Source organism: Schistocerca nitens, chromosome 3 (assembly GCF_023898315.1).
Source record: "Schistocerca nitens isolate TAMUIC-IGC-003100 chromosome 3, iqSchNite1.1, whole genome shotgun sequence".
NCBI lineage: Eukaryota > Metazoa > Arthropoda > Insecta > Orthoptera > Acrididae > Schistocerca > Schistocerca nitens.
The window spans coordinates 927,205,586-927,226,774 of record NC_064616.1 but is presented as its reverse complement, the minus strand read 5'-3'; the positions used below and the strand labels follow the sequence as shown (position 1 = coordinate 927,226,774).

Below are 21,189 nucleotides of genomic sequence, written 5' to 3'. Positions count from 1 at the left end.
AAGGATTACATGCGCCTGTTCAAATTTGTACTTTGAAAGCAGAGCGTGTGAGGGGCCGTAGTTGTAGTCTGCTGCGTCAATGGGGAATATACAGATCCTAATTGTCCAGTCACCTGGTGTCTTCTACAGATGCCCCTGCCCAGAAGCAGCATATAAGTCATGGTGTTTGAACCCCTTGATATGAAGTTATAAGAAACAGTCTGAGGATTGGGCTAAGGCTCTCAACACTACCAAATGAGAAGGCAAATTCCAAGGAGGAAAGCCGAAGGCTTTTACTGAGAGATAAAGGTAGCTCTCAAAGCCATAAGCTGCAAACAAATAGTGCAATAAATATTGGACTACAGTGTCACATGTAATACAATCAAATACGTCACGATTATCAAAATACTTCGCATAGTTTACAGTGACATATAAAATAAACTTTCTAATTATACTCTCTACATTGCTCGCAGACCTACAATACATTAATACTTACGTAATCGGCGGGGAGCTAAGTAACCCTTTGGCGGTCGCGCGGAGTGATCAGAACACCCCAGAGGAAGTAATGTGGGAGCCTTGAGCAAAAATAGCATACATAATGGAAGCTCGAGTTCCAAGAAAATACGCAGCAATATGTCTTGGGGTGTCAACAACACTTCGCGCGGGCTCTGCGTTACTGTGCGCTGAGAAAGTTTGTAGTTTTATTCCGTAGCAGCTGTTTGTCTGTTGTGACTGTGTGGTTAATTCAGCAGTGGATCCATATGGAGTAGGACAAGAAAGAGGGCAGAAGCTTCTGCAAGAGCTATTAGATAAATGTTCTGAAGAAGAGGAAAAGGAAGAAGAGGAAACAGACAGCCGTGAAGCTCCGTCTCATCACAGCCACACGGAAACGGAGGATGGAGACAACCTAGAATCACAAGTAAGTACAGAAGATAATCAAGGAACGCGTGATTCCTTTGTTGGAACGGATAAGTTTAGCAAATGGATGAAAAACTGTCCTAGTCCAAAGTTAGAACTCGAAGCGTAGAACTTTTAATTCTTCCTCCTTGGCTGTCTCGAAAACTGAAAAAACTGCTACTGTCTCTTTCATGGTATTCACAAATTACGTAATCCTTAGAACGATTACATCGCGCAGTCATTTACATATAGCACACAGCATCAAATTTCACAAGAGACCTTGATGTCAAATCAACCGATGAGGAGGAAATCAAATCCCTTCTTGGACTGTTGATATTGGCAAGGCGTTATCGAGCAGAACCCAGAATCGGAAAGAATTATGGGGCAGAAACGGTTTCGAAATTGCAATATTTCATGCAACAGTGAGTTGGCGGCGGTTTAGTTTCTTGTTCTGCTGTTTGAGATTCGATGATATTCGAAACAGACCACAGCGTAAAGAGTTTGATTGCCTAGCTGGATTAAGAGAAGTGTCTGAGTTATTTCTGTCGAACTGTGACAATAATTATACTGTGTCAGAATATACGACGGCGATGAACAACTGGTTGCATTAAGTAGCAAATGCTGTTTTCGTCAGTACATACCAAGCAAGCCAGCAAGGTATGGATTAAAGATTTTCACCTTGTACGGCCCGGGTTCCCGGGTTCGATTCCCGGCGGGGTCAGGGATTTTCTCTGCCTCGTGATGGCTGGGTGTTGTGTGCTGTCCTTAGGTTAGTTAGGTTTAAGTAGTTCTAAGTTCTAGGGGACTTATGACCACAGCAGTTGAGTCCAATAGTGCTCAGAGCCATATGAACCACCTTGTACGACGCAAGAACATGGTATACTTTGGGGATGGAAAACAACCAGAGGATCCCTCTGCGTTCTCAGACGCACCTAAGGAGATGGAAAATATTCTTGTACGACTTGTCGAAGGGACAGGACGAAATGTCACACTAGACAACTGGTTTTGTTCCATCTCACTGGCTGAACAACTCCTGAAGAAGAAACCAACAGCAGTAGAAAATCTTAGAACGAATAAGAGAGAGCAACCTCCAGAGTTTGTTTGCATGAGTGGTCGTGAATTAAGAAGCAGCTTTGTTGGATTCAGAAAGGATAGTACCATAGATTCATAGGAGCGTATGTACTATTTATTCAAACTCAAGGAAAATCAGACGCTGGCCACTTGCCCTGTTTTTTCGAATGATTGACATTGCTGGTATTAACGTCTCTGTCATATATGCAAGTAACAACAGTGAGAAGATTTCACGAAGAATATTATTACATGATGTGGAAAAAGTATTAGTAATACCCATAGTGTACAAGAGAACCGCCACTCACACCTGGTCTAAACATATTAGAGAGAAAGCTGCTAAAATGGCGGGTATTGAAGACAGAAACAATGTAGTACCTTCTGAACGAAGGATTTACAATGAAGAGCAAAAGAAACTGGTACACCTGCCTAATATGGTGTAGGGCCACCACGAGCACGCAGAAGTGCCGCAACATGACGTGCCATGCACTCGACTAATGTCTGCAGTAGTGCTGGTGGGAATTGACACCATGAATCCTGCAGGGCTGTCCATAAATCTGTTAGAGTACGAGGGGGTGGAGATCTCTTCTGAACAGCACGTTGCAAGACATCCCAGATATACTCAATAATGTTCATGTCTGGGGAGTTTGGTTGCCAGAGGAAGTGTGTTCCTGGAGCCACTCTGTAGCAATTCTGAACGTGTGAGTTGTCGCATTGTCCTGCTGGAATTGCCCAAGACCGTCGGAATGCACAATGGACATGAATGGATGCAGGTGACCAGACAGGTTGCTAACGTACGTGACACCTGCCAGAGTCGTATCTAGACGTATCAGGGGTCCCATATCACTCCAACTACACACGCCCCACACCATTACAGAACCTCCACCAGCTCGAACAGGACTTGGATTCATGATGTTGTCTCCATACCCGTACACGTCTATCCGCTCGAAACAATTTGAAACGAGACTCGTCTGACCAGGCAACATGGTTCCAGTCACCTACAGTCCAATGTCGGTGTTCACGAGCCAAGGCGAGGCGTAAAGCTTTGTGTCGTGCAGTCATCAAGAGTACACGAGTGAGCTCTTGGCTCCGAAAGCCCATATTGACGATGTTTCGTTGAATGGTTCGCACGCTGACACTTGCTGATGGTCCAGCATTGAAATCTGCAGCAAATTGCGAAGGGTTGCACTTCTGTCACCTTGAACGATTCTCTTCAGCCGTGGTTGGTCCCGTTCTTGCAGGATCTTTTTCCGCACGCAGCGACGTCGGAGATTTGATGTTTTACCGTATACCTGATATCTACGGTCACTCGTGAAATGGTCGTACGGGAAAATCCCCACTTCATCGCTATCTCAGAGATTCAGTGTCCCATCGCTCGTGCGCAGACTATAACAGCACGTTCAAACTCACTTAAACCTTGATAGCCTGCAATTGTAGCAGCGGTAACGGATCTAACAACTGCGCCAGATAGTTGTTGCCTTGTATAGACGTTGCCGACCGCAGAGCCGAATTCTGCCTGTTTACGTATGTCTGTATTTGAATATACATGCCTGTACCAGTTTCCTTGGCGATCAGTGTGTAAGAAATATGTATCTTTTGTGTAATGCAGATCTGATGATGGGTGACGCCAGAAACAAGACTCCCATAAAGCAGCTTTTGTCGAACAGTGAATTAATAAGATGACATATTCACAACATTTAGTTTTAATTTACGAAATAGACAAATAATTGCAAATAACCTCTTCTTTCAAATACCATAACGTTCACTTGGGATAGTGGATTAAAATCAGGTTCTGTGTTTTGCGCTGGAAATAACAAGCCCATCAGTAGTCAAAAAGAGCGCTATGCAGGTACTAACGTATTTCCTTGGTCCTGGCGAGGCTGGTGATCTGCGGCGACGGGTCTGAGCCTATGGAGAGGATGCAGACGAGTGGCGTGCGCGGCTCCGACTCGGACCACGTCAGCTCCAGGTCCAGGATGCTCGCCTCCCCGTACTCCGGGCCCAGCGACTCTGGACAGTACAGATTAGATTAGATTAGATTAGATTAATACTAGTTCCATGGATCATGAATACGATATTTCGTAATGATGTGGAACGAGTCAAATTTTCCAATACATGACATAATTAGGTTAATTTAACAACATACTTAAGTTAATATAACAACTTTATTTTTTGTGTTTTTTTGTTTTTCTTTATTTTTTATTTTTATTTTTTTTAATTTTTTTAAATATTTTTTTCTTAATTTATATCTAAAAATTCCTCTATGGAGTAGAAGGAGTTGTCATTCAGAAATTCTTTTAATTTCTTCTTAAATACTTGTTGGTTATCTGTCAGACTTTTGATACTATTTGGTAAGTGACCAAAGACTTTAGTGCCAGTATAATTCACCCCTTTCTGTGCCAAAGTTAGATTTAATCTTGAATAGTGAAGATCATCCTTTCTCCTAATATTGTAGTTATGCACACTGCTATTACTTTTGAATTGGGTTTGGTTGTTAATAACAAATTTCATAAGAGAGTATATATACTGAGAAGCTACTGTGAATATCCCTAGATCCTTAAATAAATGTCTGCAGGATGATCTTGGGTGGACTCCAGCTATTATTCTGATTACACGCTTTTGTGCAATAAATACTTTATTCCTCAGTGATGAATTACCACAAAATATGATGCCATATGAAAGCAATGAGTGAAAATAGGCGTAGTAAGCTAATTTACTAAGATGTTTATCACCAAAATTTGCAATGACCCTTATTGCATAAGTAGCTGAACTCAAACGTTTCAGCCGATCATCAATGTGTTTCTTGCCGGCCGCGGTGGCCGTGCGGTTCTAGCGCTGCAGTCCGGAACCGCGGGGCTGCTACGGTCGCAGGTTCGAATCCTGCCTCAGGCATGGATGTGTGTGATGTCCTTAGGTTAGTTAGGTTTAAGTAGTTCTAAGTTCTAGGGGACTGATGACCTAAGATGTTAAGTCCCATAGTGCTCAGAGCCATTTGAACCATTTTTGAATGTGTTTCTTCCAATTTAATCTCTCATCAATGGACACACCTAAAAATTTGGAATATTCTACCTTACCTATATGCTTCTGATTAAGGTCTATATTTATTAATGGCGTCATACTATTCACTGTACGGAACAAAAACCATGTGTCACCTCAGTGTGCCACTCTGACAAGCAAAGTCGTCATCTTCTTTCTCTTGTGCGTGTGTCCAGCATCCCCGCAGTGTCGGCATGGTTGTTAAAGGATTTGGTGGCCGGATGTCTTCTCCTGTCACCACCCCGTTACCCACTTGTGATGGACTATGTGTATCCCAGCTGTCTGTATGTAGTGTTATTCGTGTGAAAGTGGGCGAAAGCTTTCTAAATATTTGCAGGTTGTTTAAATTGTGCGGGACTTGGGTATCAACCCGTCTGATGGAATACTGACCCTTGTTAATCCGCCGGGCGGATTCTATCCGGGCCCGCACATCTCCATGTCCCGGAAGCGGCGCTTTTACACGCACGGCTATCCGGGCGGGTGCTGATAAGCAATGCGATCCCTCAAATTTCCCGTAATCTCGTAGAAACTGTTCTTTTCCGGATTACTTTATGTCGTATCGGCCGCCGCACAGCAGCCGTCAACTCGGCGCGGCGTGCTACAACACGCGCGGCACACAGCGAGTACCGCTGGCGCCGCACACGATGTCGACTACTGGCGCAAGTGAACGCGTCTTCGCGGGGTTAGCGGCAGCGTACACACCACTATCGATACGGATTACCCTGGCGGCGCTGCCCTTGCCACCAGAGTCAGCAATCGTATAAGGGCGCCATCTACCAACACTCTGATTGGCCGGACCTGCGGATTTAAGCGAACTCCCTGAGCCCGTTTAACCAGTTCAATCTTCGCCGATGACTGTGTTACTACCCGGCTGCTGGATTCACGACGACCGAACCGTACTGTGGCCTCCCTGGCTGGAAACCTGCGACGCGTTGGTATCGACTGGTTGGCAGTGGTTTGGACTTGTATTCTCTACTAGTGACTCTGATTTCTCCTTGGCGTTACAGCCAGCGAAGTGTTGTGTAGTCGAACTTAAGTTTTGCTTTGAGTGACAGAAGGTCAAATAAATTTGGTTATCACGGAATATTTGTTGTGTTATAGTGCGGACATAACACTTTACCAGCTGTATTTTAAGTAGTTTTAGATCATATCAAGTACTTCTTGCTCCTCTCTGCTTCCGCCTGTCCCCGTCCCTCTGCCTCCCTCCCTCCCTCTCTCTGTCTCTCTCTGTAAGCTATTCTTAAGACTCCAAACCTAGCCTACTCCTCAGTGCCCCTTTTATTTCGTGCACACCTTGTTTCTCTTAACACGGTCTTCACTTGGCCATTACAGACTTTACAGATTTATTTTGGATTACCTAAACTAATAGTTCCTTGATGTCTTGTTACGCACATTATTTCGCGTGAACTAAAATTTACTAACATGTTATGCACCTAAAGTGTGTGTCAATTCATGCCAAGTAGCGAAGGCAAATTGTTAAGATGTATATGAAATATTTGTATTAGGTTGGTGAAATAAGTTCATAGCATTTACCATAAGTTTACAAAACATAACAGATACACATAACTGACGCTTTAGTAATCGATAGCGTACACTTGGATAGCACCATTGGTGCGAGCATTGTCCGCGAAGGGTAATGTTCTGCAACGTAGTTCCAGTTCTGCCCACAGTTTTAGTCTAGCAAATAGTTTCAGAGTGGTGTACACGCCACTGCAGAGTGAGAAATTCATTCAGGACACAACTTACAAGACATGACCTTTCTCCCGAGGGTGCTAGTCACGCACGGTATGCAGAAGAATCTCTGCGGAGTCTGAAAAGTATGTTGGAGATACGAATACGCAAGGCAGGTCGTGACACGACGTTAAGGTAACTGCCACGGGAAGACAACTGTCTGGGATTGTACACTCCTGGAAATGGAAAAAAGAACACATTGACACCGGTGTGTCAGATCCACCATACTTGCTACGGACACTGCGAGAGGGCTGTACAAGCAATGATCACACGCACGGCACAGCGGACACACCAGGAACCGCGGTGTTGGCCGTCGAATGGCGCTAGCTGCGCAGCATTTGTGCACCGCCGCCGTCAGTGTCAGCCAGTTTGCCGTGGCATACGGAGCTCCATCGCAGTCTTTAACACTGGTAGCATGCCGCGACAGCGTGGACGTGAACCGTATGTGCAGTTGACGGACTTTGAGCGAGGGCTTATAGTGGGCATGCGGGAGGCCGGGTGGACGTACCGCCGAATTGCTCAACACGTGGGGCGTGAGGTCTCCACAGTACATCGATGTTGTCTCCAGTGGTCGGCGGAAGGTGCACGTGCCCGTCGACCTGGGACCGGACCGCAGCGACGCACGGATGCACGCCAAGACCGTAGGATCCTACGCAGTACCGTAGGGGACCGCACCGCCACTTCCCAGCAAATTAGGGACACTGTTGCTCCTGGGGTATCGGCGAGGACCATTCGCAACCGTCTCCATGAAGCTGGGCTACGGTCCCGCACACCGTTAGGCCGTCTTCCGCTCACGCCCCAACATCTTGCAGCCCGCCTCCAGTGGTGTCGCGACAGGCGTGAATGGAGGGACGAATGGAGACGTGTCGTCTTCAGCGATGAGAGTCGCTTCTGCCTTGGTGCTAATGATGGTCGTATGCGTGTTTGGCGCCGTGCAGGTGAGCGCCACAATCAGGACTGCATACGACCGAGGCACACAGGGCCAACACCCGGCATCATGGTGTGGGGAGCGATCTCCTACACTGGCCGTACACCACTGGTGATCGTCGAGGGGACACTGAATAGTGCACGGTACATCCAAACCGTCATCGAACCCATCGTTCTACCATTCCTAGACCGGCAAGGGAACTTGCTGTTCCAACAGGACAATGCACGTCCGCATGTATCCCGTGCCACCCAACGTGCTCTAGAAGGTGTAAGTCAACTACCCTGGCCAGCAAGATCTCCGGATCTGTCCCCCATTGAGCATGTTTGGGACTGGATGAAGCGTCGTCTCACGCGGTCTGCACGTCCAGCACGAACGCTGGTCCAACTGAGGCGCCAGGTGGAAATGGCATGGCAAGCCGTTCCACAGGACTACATCCAGCATCTCTACGATCGTCTCCATGGGAGAATAGCAGCCTGCATTGCTGCGAAAGGTGGATATACACTGTACTAGTGCCGACATTGTGCATGCTCTGTTGCCTGTGTCTATGTGCCTGTGGTTCTGTCAGTGTGATCATGTGATGTATCTGACCCCAGGAATGTGTCAATAAAGTTTCCCCTTCCTGGGACAATGAATTCACGGTGTTCTTATTTCTATTTCCAGGAGTGTATATCAGTCTCGTAGATGGTTTCACTGTGTCAGGAAGTTATACACATAATTACATAAAAAGTTATATAAGATGGAAAATACTTGCCCATGACGTATTTGCGAGCCTGAGAGAGCGTGCGATCTGGGCTCCAGGAGCGTATTAGGAGGAGCTTCCGGAAGACGTCCAGACTTCGTTGGTAACCGCAGGGTATATCCTCCTCCTCTGGCTTCTCTTTCTCGTACCACACACGCCATTCACGTTCGTTTTCTTCTATCTGCAAATAGAACAACGACTCTGTAATTTAGTACTAGAAATGTTATTCTCGGACTTAGTAGCAGTATTTGGTATGTTTATTCCTATTACATATGCATGGCCCAATGTGACAACATATTAAGAATACCATTTATTCTGAAACGGTAAGGCGATGAGGAAATACTGGAGAGAATTGCGTCTTTATTTTCAAAGTACTGTAATCAGTTTCTTTTACTGATTTATTGGCACAAATGATTACATGCACGTAACAAATATCCTGTTATGTACGATAAATTTTGTATTAACGAATATTGTACGAGATTTTTCGTTGCTACGCAGTTCTTCAAGTGACCGACGAAGACCCGGTTTAGGATATTCCAGTGGATGGTTGGTGTGCAGTGTCTTTCTGGGATTCCGCGGAGAAATGTTTGAGGAAGGGCGGAAGTTTTGTGTTTAACTTACAGTCAACTAGGAGGCCCTTAAAGACGAGCGCAAGTTGGTATTGGAAAGCACAGAGAGGGGAAGAACCCTCGTGGTGTTTGTCTTAAGATATGAAGTGAAAAAAAACATCGTAAAACTAAAATATCGCTGGACGAGAATCTGATGCGGCACCTCCGGAATACGAATCCAGTAGGTGGTTACTGCGCCACATCACTTGGAGAGAAGTTCTGCAGATCACTTTATGGTAGTCTCCTAGAGAACCAGTAATGGAAAAAAGGCTTGATATTTGCCCCCATCTTAGGATATGTTACGCTTTGGATCACCTTGGCAAATGCGAATTCCTCAGAAACTTACACATGTGCTCTGACTTCTATCAAATTCCTCTAGCTACGAAAGATTTGGAAAAGACAGCTTTCTTTGGCCCTCTGGGCATTACGAATAACTAAGCGTGCCATTTGGCCTCTAAAACGCCACTACCACATTTCAACGTCTTGCTGTTTTACCTTTACGATGTATAAAGCTGACCATATGCCTAGTATTCCAGGATGGCATAACTGTCTTTCCAAGTATGATAAGAAAACATGCAGAGCGACTGGAATACGTAATAACTCGTGTTAGTGATGCCAATTTAAGTTTGAAATTAGATTTTTGAAATCACAAGTGCACTATCTATGCCACATAATTTCGGCAGATGGTACAAGACCAGACCCAGGATTAAAAGGTGCAGGGAACGATTTTCCAGTGCCAACGAACGTTAAAGAATTGGTAACATTTCTCTGGTTAATAAGCTATTGTCGACGTTTCATGGAGAACTTTGCAGTCACTGTAAAACCTCTCACGAAACTGCTAAAGAAGGGGTCTACTTTTGTTTGGACAGTGGATCGCCAGAGTGCTATGTTAAAACTGAAAGAAATTTTTACAAGTTCACATGTTTTGACTTATCCCGATTTTGCACTACCTTTTATTTTGTTGTGTGATGCTAGCAACATCACTGTGTGCTGCATTTTGATTCAAATACAATAAAGAAAAACCAATTGGTCACGCATCACACCAGCTGGATCAAGCTGAGCAAAACTACAGCACCACAGAAAAGGACCTTCTGGCACTTGTTTTTGGCATCCATTACTTTCGGTGGTACTTATATTCACAAAATGCAGATACCTTGAGCAGAAAGACGGCAATAAATTTTTATTATTTTAATTTTACAAAGAAACCACTTTTTCGCTTGTCTCATTTCCACTGATACAACAAAAAAATGGTTCAAATGGCTCTGAGCACTATGGGACTTAACTACTGAGGTCATCAGTCCCCTAGAACTTAGAACTACTTAAACCTAACTAACCTAAGGACATGACACACATCCATGCCCGAGGCAGGATTCGAACCTGCGACCGTGATACAACAATAATTGACCGATTCACGTGAGAACAGGCCTACCTGTCATCAGCAAAGCCGCTCTGACAATCAAATCACGCCGCTGGATCGCCTGACGGTTTTGGAGCGACGACCAGAAAACGTCTCTCTTCTTTTCAGAGCAGCCGACTACAGCAGACGCCAAGTGGTTTAGTTTCATTAGCTCAGCATTTTCTCTTCTCCTCTGAGAGAGCTCTAGGGAAATTCTCACCATGTAATCCCAGTGATTACTGTATGTTAATTACAAGCCCACATAATTTTCCAATCCTGATTACACCCCCAAGTGGTGTAAGCGTGATTCAAATCATTCCAAATCATGGGGAGAGACAAATCAGTAATCTGTCACATTTAGCATATTTTCATTCAGTAGTGTCATGGAATAATGTGCTGGGGTAAATCGTCTTTAAGAAAGGGAGTTTTCATTGCTCAAAAATGTGCTTTATGAATAATATGCGGTGCTCACCCAATGACCATCTAGTAAGACATCTGTTTAAGGAGTTGGACATTCTAACACATCCTTCACAGTACACTTATTCCCTCATGAAGTTTGTTCTAAATAATCCACTGTAGTTCAAATGTAACAATCAAAACGAACAATGATGACGTTCTTTTCTCCACATTAAGTTTGTCTTTATCACATCGCAGCAAGAAAATATTTTGATCACTTACCCAGTGATATAAATTGTCCAATAGAAAGCAAAGTGAAATTTGAAAACAAACTGAAAAAGTTTGTCCTTGACATCTCCTTCTATTCTGTAGAACAATTATTGCTATTGTTATACGTAAAAGAAAATATTTTGATCACTTACCCAGTGATATAAATTGTCCAATAGACAGCAAAGTGAAATTTGAAAACAAACTGAAAAAGTTTGTCCTTGACATCTCCTTCTATTCTGTAGAACAATTATTACTATTGTTATACGTAAAAGATGGTGGGTAGGAATTACTAACTCACATCTGTATACACAAAAAGAACCCTTGTAAATGATCATCACGTAGCCATATTTAAAAATTAATTTTTTATTTGAATATAAGATAACTCATTGCACATCATTACAGTTATTCATCCTAATGATTCATAGAAAATGAAACTAACTAAATAACTATACCTCAAATAACGAAATTCAGAAATGAAATATCCAGAAAGCCAATAAAAGGAAAATAATATAAAAAGGAAGAGAGTATAACAAGGAAAAGTAGAATTGCTCTACAAAGCTCGAGTGCATGCAGTCACCCAACTGTGAAGCTTCTCAAAGACAAAGAAATCTCCTATACCTTTTCTCCCTTTACTGAACATTCCTCTTTAAGTCTAGCACATTTTTAACCCAAAAATCATTTGGATTTGGGGTACACTAAATGCTAGGCACTGATATGCAAAGAACTTTCTGCTAGGTAAGGACCGTGGTAAACTAACAACTAATTCTTAATTTCCTCGGACACCTCAATCGATTATTTGTTTTCACTAGCACCAGATCTTTAGATTGGAATATGGTAGGCTTATCCTTGCAATCAAGCCTTTCTTTACCTCCTTTGCTTTTGGCGATTTCGCACCTTTCGCAATTTCTGTATCTCATCCCGAGTTAGTACTTGCCTTCCTGGAAAGTGACTTCCTCACCAATGATATTCATAGACTTTCTACCAAATATTAATTCAGATGGTGCAAAACCAAAGGTTGTTACTGATGTCTTGAAACGCAGAATAAAGTTCTCCCAGGTCGTGTTTCTCTGATAACAAAAGGTGTGGCATAACCGGTTCAACCCTTTCTGTGTCGCTTCCCTTTGTACAGATGGGACTGGACAGATTTTTGGTGCAAACTTTGATGCAACTGTATAGTAACCTACACGCAAACTCTTTCATTACTCCTGGAGAACCAGAGAATACCACACTATTCCTCTAATTCTTATTTTTTGTTTCTCTGACAACATATTCATCCGATTGATTCTAGCCACTATCTCATCCCTGTTCTGCTTTTGCTGCTCAACCAGATTGTTGCTTGTCTTATCAGAATATCCCTCTCTCTCTATTCTAAGCCTTGGTACATAAATTGATCTCATCTCTTCCCTGCATCCAGTTCTTTCGCGTACTGAACTTCCAAACCACCTACATATTTGCCCTTTGCTTTTACTAAGGGCACCACTATTTTGGAGGTGTTTCCTACTGCCAGATTTACCATAAAGTTTGGGACCTCACACCCCTTGCCTCTAGCTGATCCCGTGCTGACAAATATTTAGTTTAATTGTTCGTGGGGTGTGTGAGGGACTGCCATGTTATGCACCCTAGCAATGGATTCCTTTACATTCCGTATTAAGTTAGTTTCACCAGCCCCCTTAGCCACATATCATACGCACCAGCCTACCGACATCTTGTCTTGGTTGAGTTCTGCTATTTCTACCATCATGGTCATGTAAACGTCCAGCCTTTTCGAGTAACTTTATGTAATTTTTGTAATTGTCTCCCAGCACTATAGTCAACTCCCTATAAATTTAGAACAACACTCACTTAGTACCCACCGCAAGCAACTCTGCAGCAATTCCCCATCAACATGATAAGCCATTTCCATCAGTGCTCATAAAAACCGTTCATTGTGCTGTGATTTGACTGGTATCTTCCTCGCCTCCAGAAATCAACCAACAATTTCCTCTAAACGTATTAAAACCAATACTCCTTCAGAAAGTTACTCTTTTAAATTTGTACAGTTATTTGAAATTTCGTTCACCCAGCAAACTGCGTTCCCTTTCAAATTTCCCACTATAAAAGAACTTTGCTTTTGCACTGATCAAAATGCCGGCAGCACATCCATAAATTCTTGTATGAACAACTTCGGGTGCAACATACCCTGCAGGTAAAAATAATTAAATTTATGGCTACTTATAAAGGCAGCATCCAATGAGGTAACGGGTGAATGTTATACTACACGCTGAGACAGCATTATAATTTCTTGGTCAGTTTTGACAATTTCTCATTAGTAACATTATTGCGTGCAAGCTGTACCTTCTGAAATGACTCACGTCCTTTTCGCTCAGCGACCAGCATGAAATTCGTCGTTGCTACATGATTACTAATATTCGTACACTGGTCTTGCATGATCATATGGCTTATACACTGAAGAGCCAAAGAAACTGGTACACCTGCCTAATATGGTGTAGGGTCCTCGCGAACGCGCGTAAGTGCCGCGACACGACGTAACATTCATTCCACTAAAGCCTGAAGTAGTGCTGTAGGGAACTGACACCATGAACCCTCCAGTGCTGTCCATAAATCCATAAGAGTAAGAGTGGGTGGAGATCTTTTCTGAACAGCATGTTGCAAGGCATCCCAGATACGCTCAATAATGTTCATGTCTGAGGAGTTTGGTGGCCAGCGGAAGTGTTTAAACTCAGAAGAGTGTTCCTGGAGCCACTCGGTAGGAAATCTGGACGTGTGGGGTGTCGCATTGTCCTGCTGGAATTTTCCAAGTCCGTCGGACTGCATAATGGACATGAATCGATGCAGGTGATCATACAAGATGCTTACGTACGTGTCACCTGTCAGAGTCGTATCTAGACGTATCAGGGGTCCCATATCACTCCAACTGCACACGGCCCACACCATTACAGAGCCTTCACCAGCTTGAACAGTCCCCCGCTGACATGCAGGGTCCTCGGATTCATGAGGTTGTCTCCATACCCGTACACGTCCATCCGCTCTAAACAATTTGAAACGAGACTCGTCTGGCCAGGCAACATGTTTCCAGTCTCCTACAGTCCAATGTCGGTGTTGACGGGCCCAGGCGAGACGTAAAGCTTTGTGCCGTGCTGTCATCAAGGGTACACGAGTGAGCCTTCGGCTCCGAAAGCCCATATTGATGATTCTTTCGTTGAATGGTTCGCACGCTGACACTTCTTGATGGTCCAGCATTGAAATATGCAGCAATTTGCGGAAGAGTTGCACTTCTGTCACGTTGAACGATTCTCTTCTGTCATCGTTGGTCCCGTACTTGCAGGATATTTTCCGGTCACAGCGACCTCAGAGATTTGATGTTTTACTGGATTGTTGATATTTACGGTACACTCTTGAAATGGTCGTACGGGAAAATCCCCACTTCACCGCTATCTCGGAGATGATGTGTTCCATCTCTCGTGCGCCGACTATAACACCACGTTCAGAGGCACTTAGATCTTGAAAGCCTACCATTGCAGCAGCAGTAACTGATCTAACAAGTGCAGCAGACACTTGTTGTCTTATATTGACGTTGCCGACCGCAGCGCCGTATTCTGCCTGTTTACATATGTCTGTATTTGTATAAAATGGCTCTGAGCACTATGGGACTCAATCTGTATTTGTATAGGCATGCCTATATTAGTTTCTTTGGCGCCTCAGTGTATTAGGCAACTGTTTGCACACATCCTCCTCGTGCATGGCTTGCTTTAACTCTGTCTGTTCAGTGGAAGTGCGATTAACATTTTCATTCCCTTCCAAATATTTCTCGATCTGTCGCTCAGATTGTTTTGCACATGTTTTACAGCTTTTGCGTGGTACTGAATTCCGACGCTATCCTTGAAGTAATGGTTTTGAAGAGTGAATTAATGTTCTCATCAAAATGTAATCTGTAGTCAGCGAACTGGTTTTCTCTGCCTTTTTTACCGTCCAATTTCAGGGTATGAGTTTCTTTTTAAAAATGGGTTCGCATATTACTGGAATTTACGTTACTGATTTCCGTTCTTATCTTTTCATTGTCTTTTTTTTTTCAGTCTGGACTTGAAATTACGGTATCAACTAAAGACAACATCAAAACATTTTGTCCATGAAGTTTGACGAGCGGAGACAGTTTCTCCTCTACTGATTCTGTCATGACACAAGTATGATCAATACCACCTGGTACTGTATCACACATTTGGTTCCATTTTAACTTGAGCTACTGAAACAACACTAGGGGATTCTCCAGCAGTTCTATAGTAATGTTGTACAAGAGTAGAATGCATATCTGGACTGAAAATTTCAGTACTGCTAATTTCCATTTTAATTCTGTCCATATCAATATGATCCTCTGCGTCACCTTGTGACGTAGAATCTCCAGGACACCTACTGTCAGCCATTCTATTCTGAAGTTTTACAAGAGTGCCCAGCAGCTGCAAAATTTATTGAGAACTTAGCTTGCAATGTCTCATTGCTTGCTGACGCTTCATCAGCATGTGGTGTAGGCTGTCCTGCTGCGCGTTCACAGAACTACAACACCTACTACCAGCAGCGCCTGCCTCCTGCCACTAGTTCCACGCGGGCTCACCCTGTCAACAATTTTACGATCGACCAGCAGTATTAAGTGCCGTCGGTGAGGGTGAATTAACTGTCGTAACTCTCCTTTTCTGACTTTAATAGATTTAGCCAACCTCCTCCTGTGCTCACTCATTGCGGCTTTTTTAAAAACCCTTACTGGTTGGAGACTTCGCTGCAAAACTTATTATCCTCATTGCTTATACAGCAAATACCATCTACCGGCATCACTATGCACAATTCTACAACGTCAAAACTCTACATCCATTGATAAATAGTGCATAGATTTCGAACGAATGGGAGGCAGATGATAAAAACTAGTCTGAAACAAATTGACTGCAGCCTAGAGGATTGTAATAACAGGAGTGTGTACTCGAGTGACGGCAGAGACCTACCTGAAGATTCTGGTCACTTTTTGTCAATCCGCACGTCCTCCGCCTGTTGAAACCTATCTGACCTTACTTGGTACACAGTTATTCTGACACTACACTCTCAATTGTGTGGCATAGTTACTTTTCGCACTACCAAAAACAACTCAGGAAGAGGTTCATACACCATCAAATAACTAACATGCCACTCTCGTAAAAACGCACTATTTTGTCGAGGCTCTATGTCGTCCGATTACTTCAGTGTACAGCAGCAACAATACAGACACAAAGATACCGTAGCCACGCACCAGATTTTACGGGGCTTATACTGTAGCTGCTAACTCCCATTGATACTAGACACCCTAAAATTTACCTCTTTAGTGACTCCCTCCGAATCACAATAACACTGCCACCACACGGGACTCTGCAAAAGAAACGTCAGGCTAGTTCTGAATGCGCTTTACACTAAGGCACGCAATATTAAAAAAAAAAAAAAAAGAAATTACAGCCACAGTCAGCACTGAGAGCTTATCAGCGACTATTTAAAACAACTCTGTGAAAGAATGAGATTTTCACTCTGCAGCGGAGTGTGCGCTGATATGAAACTTCCTGGCAGATTAAAACTGTGTGCCCGACCGAGACTCGAACTCGGGACCTTTGCCTTTCGCGGGCAAGTGCTCTACCATCTGAGATACCGAAGCACGACTCACGCCCGGTCCTCACAGCTTTACTTCTGCCAGTATCTCGTCTCCTACCTTCCAAACTTTACAGAAGCTCATCTGCGAACCTTGCAGAACTAGCACTCCTGAAAGAAAGGATACTGCGGAGACATGGCTTAGCCACAGCCTGGGGTATGTTTCCAGAATGAGATTTTCACTCTGCAGGGGAGTGTGCGCTGATATGAAACTTCCTGGCAGATTAAAACTGTGTGCCTGACCGAGACTCGAACTCGGGACCTTTGCCTTTCGCGGGCAAGTGCTCTACCATCTGAGCTACCGAAGCTGTGAGGACCGGGCGTGAGTCGTGCTTCGGTAGCTCAGATGGTAGAGCACTTGCCCGCGAAAGGCAAAGGTCCCGAGTTCGAGTCTCGGTCGGGCACACAGTTTTAATCTGCCAGGAAGTTTCAAATCTGTGAAAGTTCACACCAAGGTAATAAGGCTCGTCCTATTACCATCAGCAAGGTGAGAAATAACGTAACGACACGACATAAACTTTCTTCATCAGAGCTGTCAACGTCTAAGGCTGTATGGATTATTACAGTAATATACAGGGTGATTCAAAAAGAATACCACAACTTTAAAAACGTGTATTTAATGAAAGAAACATAATATAACCTTCTGTTATACATCATTACAAAGAGTATTTAAAAAGGTTTTTTTTTCACTCAAAAACAAGTTCAGAGATGTTCAATATGGCCCCCTCCAGACACTCGAGCAATATCAACCCGATACTCCAACTCGTTCCACACTCTCTGTAGCATATCAGGCGTAACAGTTTGGATAGCTGCTGTTATTTCTCGTTTCAAATCATCAATGGTGGCTGGGAGAGGTGCCCGAAACACCATATCCTTAACATACCCCCATAAGAAAAAATCGCAGGGGGTAAGATCAGGGCTTCTTGGAGGCCAGTGATGAAGTGCTCTGTCACGGGCTGCCTGGCGGCCGATCCATCGCCTCGGGTAGTTGACGTTCAGGTAGTTACGGACAGATAAGTGCCAATGTGGTGGCGCTCCATTCTGCTGAAATATGAATTGTTGTGCTTCTTGTTCGAGCTGAGGGAACAGCCAATTCTCTAACATCTCCAGATACTGTAGTCCAGTTACAGTAAAAAGCTTTCTGTTGAGCGGTCGCCATCTTAGCATCAACTGACGCTGACGCCTAGTCAACAGCGCCTCAAGCGAACAAATGTACAACTAAATGAAACTTTATAGCTCCCTTAATTCGCCGACAGGTAGTTCTTAGCTCTGCCTTTTGTCGTTGCAGAGTTTTAAAGTCCTAAAGTTGTGGTATTCTTTTTGAATCACCCTGTATATATCGCCTGTGCTCTGCATTTATAACATTTTAGCTGACTGTGATTTCAGACACTTCACTTCTCCTAATGCATGCCATTCTGAAATTATTATGCTACACCCTTGTTGCTCCCATGCGAACTCTCTTTTGAAATAATTTTGCGATGGTATACATCCAGCAAAATGTATTTTTCTAAGTGGACTACATTTTGTTGTAGAGTACACTTTGCTTTGACACCCTTCAGGGTTGGAGACGAGCCCAACCACTGTTTGCTAAGGAGTGTCTGCCCCCGAAAAATGCCTCTTACTTTTAGTTTCCTGTGGAGTATTCCTGCACCAAGACTCCAGTACACTACAAATACTTCGCTCTGGATCTACCATGGATGACTTGCATTTTCACCAGGCGCTGGTAGCACCCACGCTACAATGGTTGAACTAGCCATCACACACTCTAGCGAATTCTGATGCGTTTACTCAATTGAAATTCAAAAATCTATTGATCCAAATGTCGGACCAAGATGCGGTTTACACTAATCAACTGCAAATTAAACAGTGCACATATTTAGAATTGTTACACCATAATTTCTGTCTTTCTTCACTTGTTCTTTTACGTAACGTTAGAGTTAATAAATAAGGATGGTCGGTGAGGCAGCAAATAGCTGCCACGTCTAAAATGGACTGCCTTGCCCAGAGTGCCAAACTGGACTCAATGGGACACCTTGAGATGAGTCAGAATATCGGTTTTGCTCCACACCCCCTACACCTAACATCAGTACTTTCCCTGACGTCAGCTCTTGAGGAAGAATGGACTGCCTCCACAGACATTTAGGCACCTTATTGAAAGTATCTGCAGCGGAGTTCAAGTTGTCATAAAGGCGGAAGATGGACACATCTTACATTAATTTCCATTAATAGCTGTCCAGATACTTTTCATCACAGAGTGTACATGCATAATGTATCTTATCTTTGGATGGCTATTGATAGTAACAGAATGGAAATGAGCGTTTGGCGTCATTGTCCGGGAGGCCCCTTGCGGGGCAGGTCCGGCCGCCTTGGTGTAGGTCTTATTACATTCGACGCCACATTGGATGACCTGCGCGCCGGATGGGGATGAAATGAGGATGAAGACAACACAACACCCAGTCTCTGAGCGGCGAAAATCTCCGACCCAGCCGGGAATCGAACCCGGGCCCGTAGGACGGCAATCCGTCACGCTGACCACTTTTTTTAAAATCTCATTTTGTTCGTTTTCGTTCGTTGTATCTGCTCGGAGCGGACGTCATAAGACACCCGATAAGTTCGTCGTTGATCCATTAACTCAGTCTTTTTATTACAGAGGGCAGCTACCCCTCTGACCGAACACGCTGAGCTACCGTGCCGGCAACCACTCAGCTATCGGGGCGGACTTGATAGTAACAGTAAAGTCGAAAATGGTCTAGCCACAGAATTGAGTATTGACTAAAATAAAATTTATAGTGAAAAGTGGTGTGATCATTGATACTCTCAGCTAGTAACATGTATTCATTCGCTTCTTCAAATGAGCAGCTGATTCTCTCTCTGAGCACTATGGGACTTAACATCTATGGTCATCAGTCCCCTAGAACTTAGAACTAATTAAACCTAACTAACCTAAGGACAGCACACAACACCCAGCCATCACGAGGCAGAGAAAATCCCTGACCCCGCCGGGAATCGAACCCGGGAACCCGGGCGTGGGAAGCGAGAACGCTACCGCACGACCACGAGATGCGGGCAGCTGATTCTGTTCAGTACCTTCTTCACACTGATAGCACAATGAAAATGATATTCAGTCCAGCGAAAGCTGTTTTCATTGAATGAAATTTGCGTTTAAGCTCTCAAAGTCTTAAGTTAATTGTGGTATAGAACCTGTAGATTTGGACTGTGATCCTCTTACCCCCTCCACAGAAACGATGCATAATTTTATTCCTCACAAGGGAACCTCCCCATCGCACCCCCCTCACATTTAGTTATAAGTTGGCACAGTGGATAGGCCTTGAAAAACAGAACACAGATCAATCGAGAAAACAGGAAGAAGTTGTGTGGAACTATGAAAAAAATAAGCAAAATATACAAACTGAGTAGTCTATGCGGAAGATATGCAACATAAAGGACAGTGTGAGCTCAGGAGCGCCGTGGTCCCGTGGTTAGCGTGAGCAGCTACGGAACGAGAGGTCCTTGGTTCAAGTCTTCCCTCTAGTGAAATGTTTACTTTTTTTTTCGCAAAGTTATGATCTGTCCGTTCGTTCATTGACGCCTCTGGTCACTGTAATAAGTTTAGTGTCTGTGTTTTGCGACCGCAGCGCAAAACCGTGCGATTAGTAGACGAAAGGACGTGCCTCTCCAATGGGAACCGAAAACATTTGATCGCAAGGTCATAGGTCAACCGATTCCTCCACAGGAAAACACGTCTGATATACACTCCTGGAAATTGAAATAAGAACACCGTGAATTCATTGTCCCAGGAAGGGGAAACTTAATTGACACATTCCTGGGGTCAGATACATCACATGATCACACTGACAGAACCACAGGCACGTAGACACAGGCAACAGAGCATGCACAATGTCGGCACTAGTACAGTGTATATCCACCTTTCGCAGCAATGCAGGCTGCTATTCTCCCATGGAGACGATCGTAGAGATGCTGGATGTAGTCCTGTGGAACGGCTTGCCATGCCATTTCCACCTGGCGCCTCAGTTGGACCAGCGTTCGTGCTGGACGTGCAGACCGCGTGAGACGACGCTTCATCCAGTCCCAAACATGCTCAATGGGGGACAGATCCGGAGATCTTGCTGGCCAGGGTAGTTGACTTACACCTTCTAGAGCACGTTTGGTGGCACGGGATACATGCGGACGTGCATTGTCGTGTTGGAACAGCAAGTTCCCTTTCCGGTCTAGGAATGGTAGAACGATGGGTTCGATGACGGTTTGGATGTACCGTGCACTATTCAGTGTCCCCTCGACGATCACCAGTGGTGTACGGCCAGTGTAGGAGATCGCTCCCCACACCATGATGCCGGGTGTTGGCCCTGTGTGCCTCGGTCGTATGCAGTCCTGATTGTGGCGCTCACCTGCACGGCGCCAAACACGCATACGACCATCATTGGCACCAAGGCAGAAGCGACTCTCATCGCTGAAGACGACACGTCTC

General features: G+C 44.3%; 1 protein-coding gene across 1 annotated transcript in view; it reads right to left on the bottom strand.

Annotated features, from left to right (window-relative positions):
* Positions 1-21,189, bottom strand: part of LOC126249493 (dynein axonemal heavy chain 5) — an 856,962-nt gene that overhangs the window by 123,386 nt on the left and 712,387 nt on the right. The window contains 2 exon segments of the mRNA XM_049951144.1: positions 3,802-3,954; positions 8,391-8,559. Coding sequence (XP_049807101.1) covers positions 3,802-3,954; positions 8,391-8,559 — 322 coding nt within the window.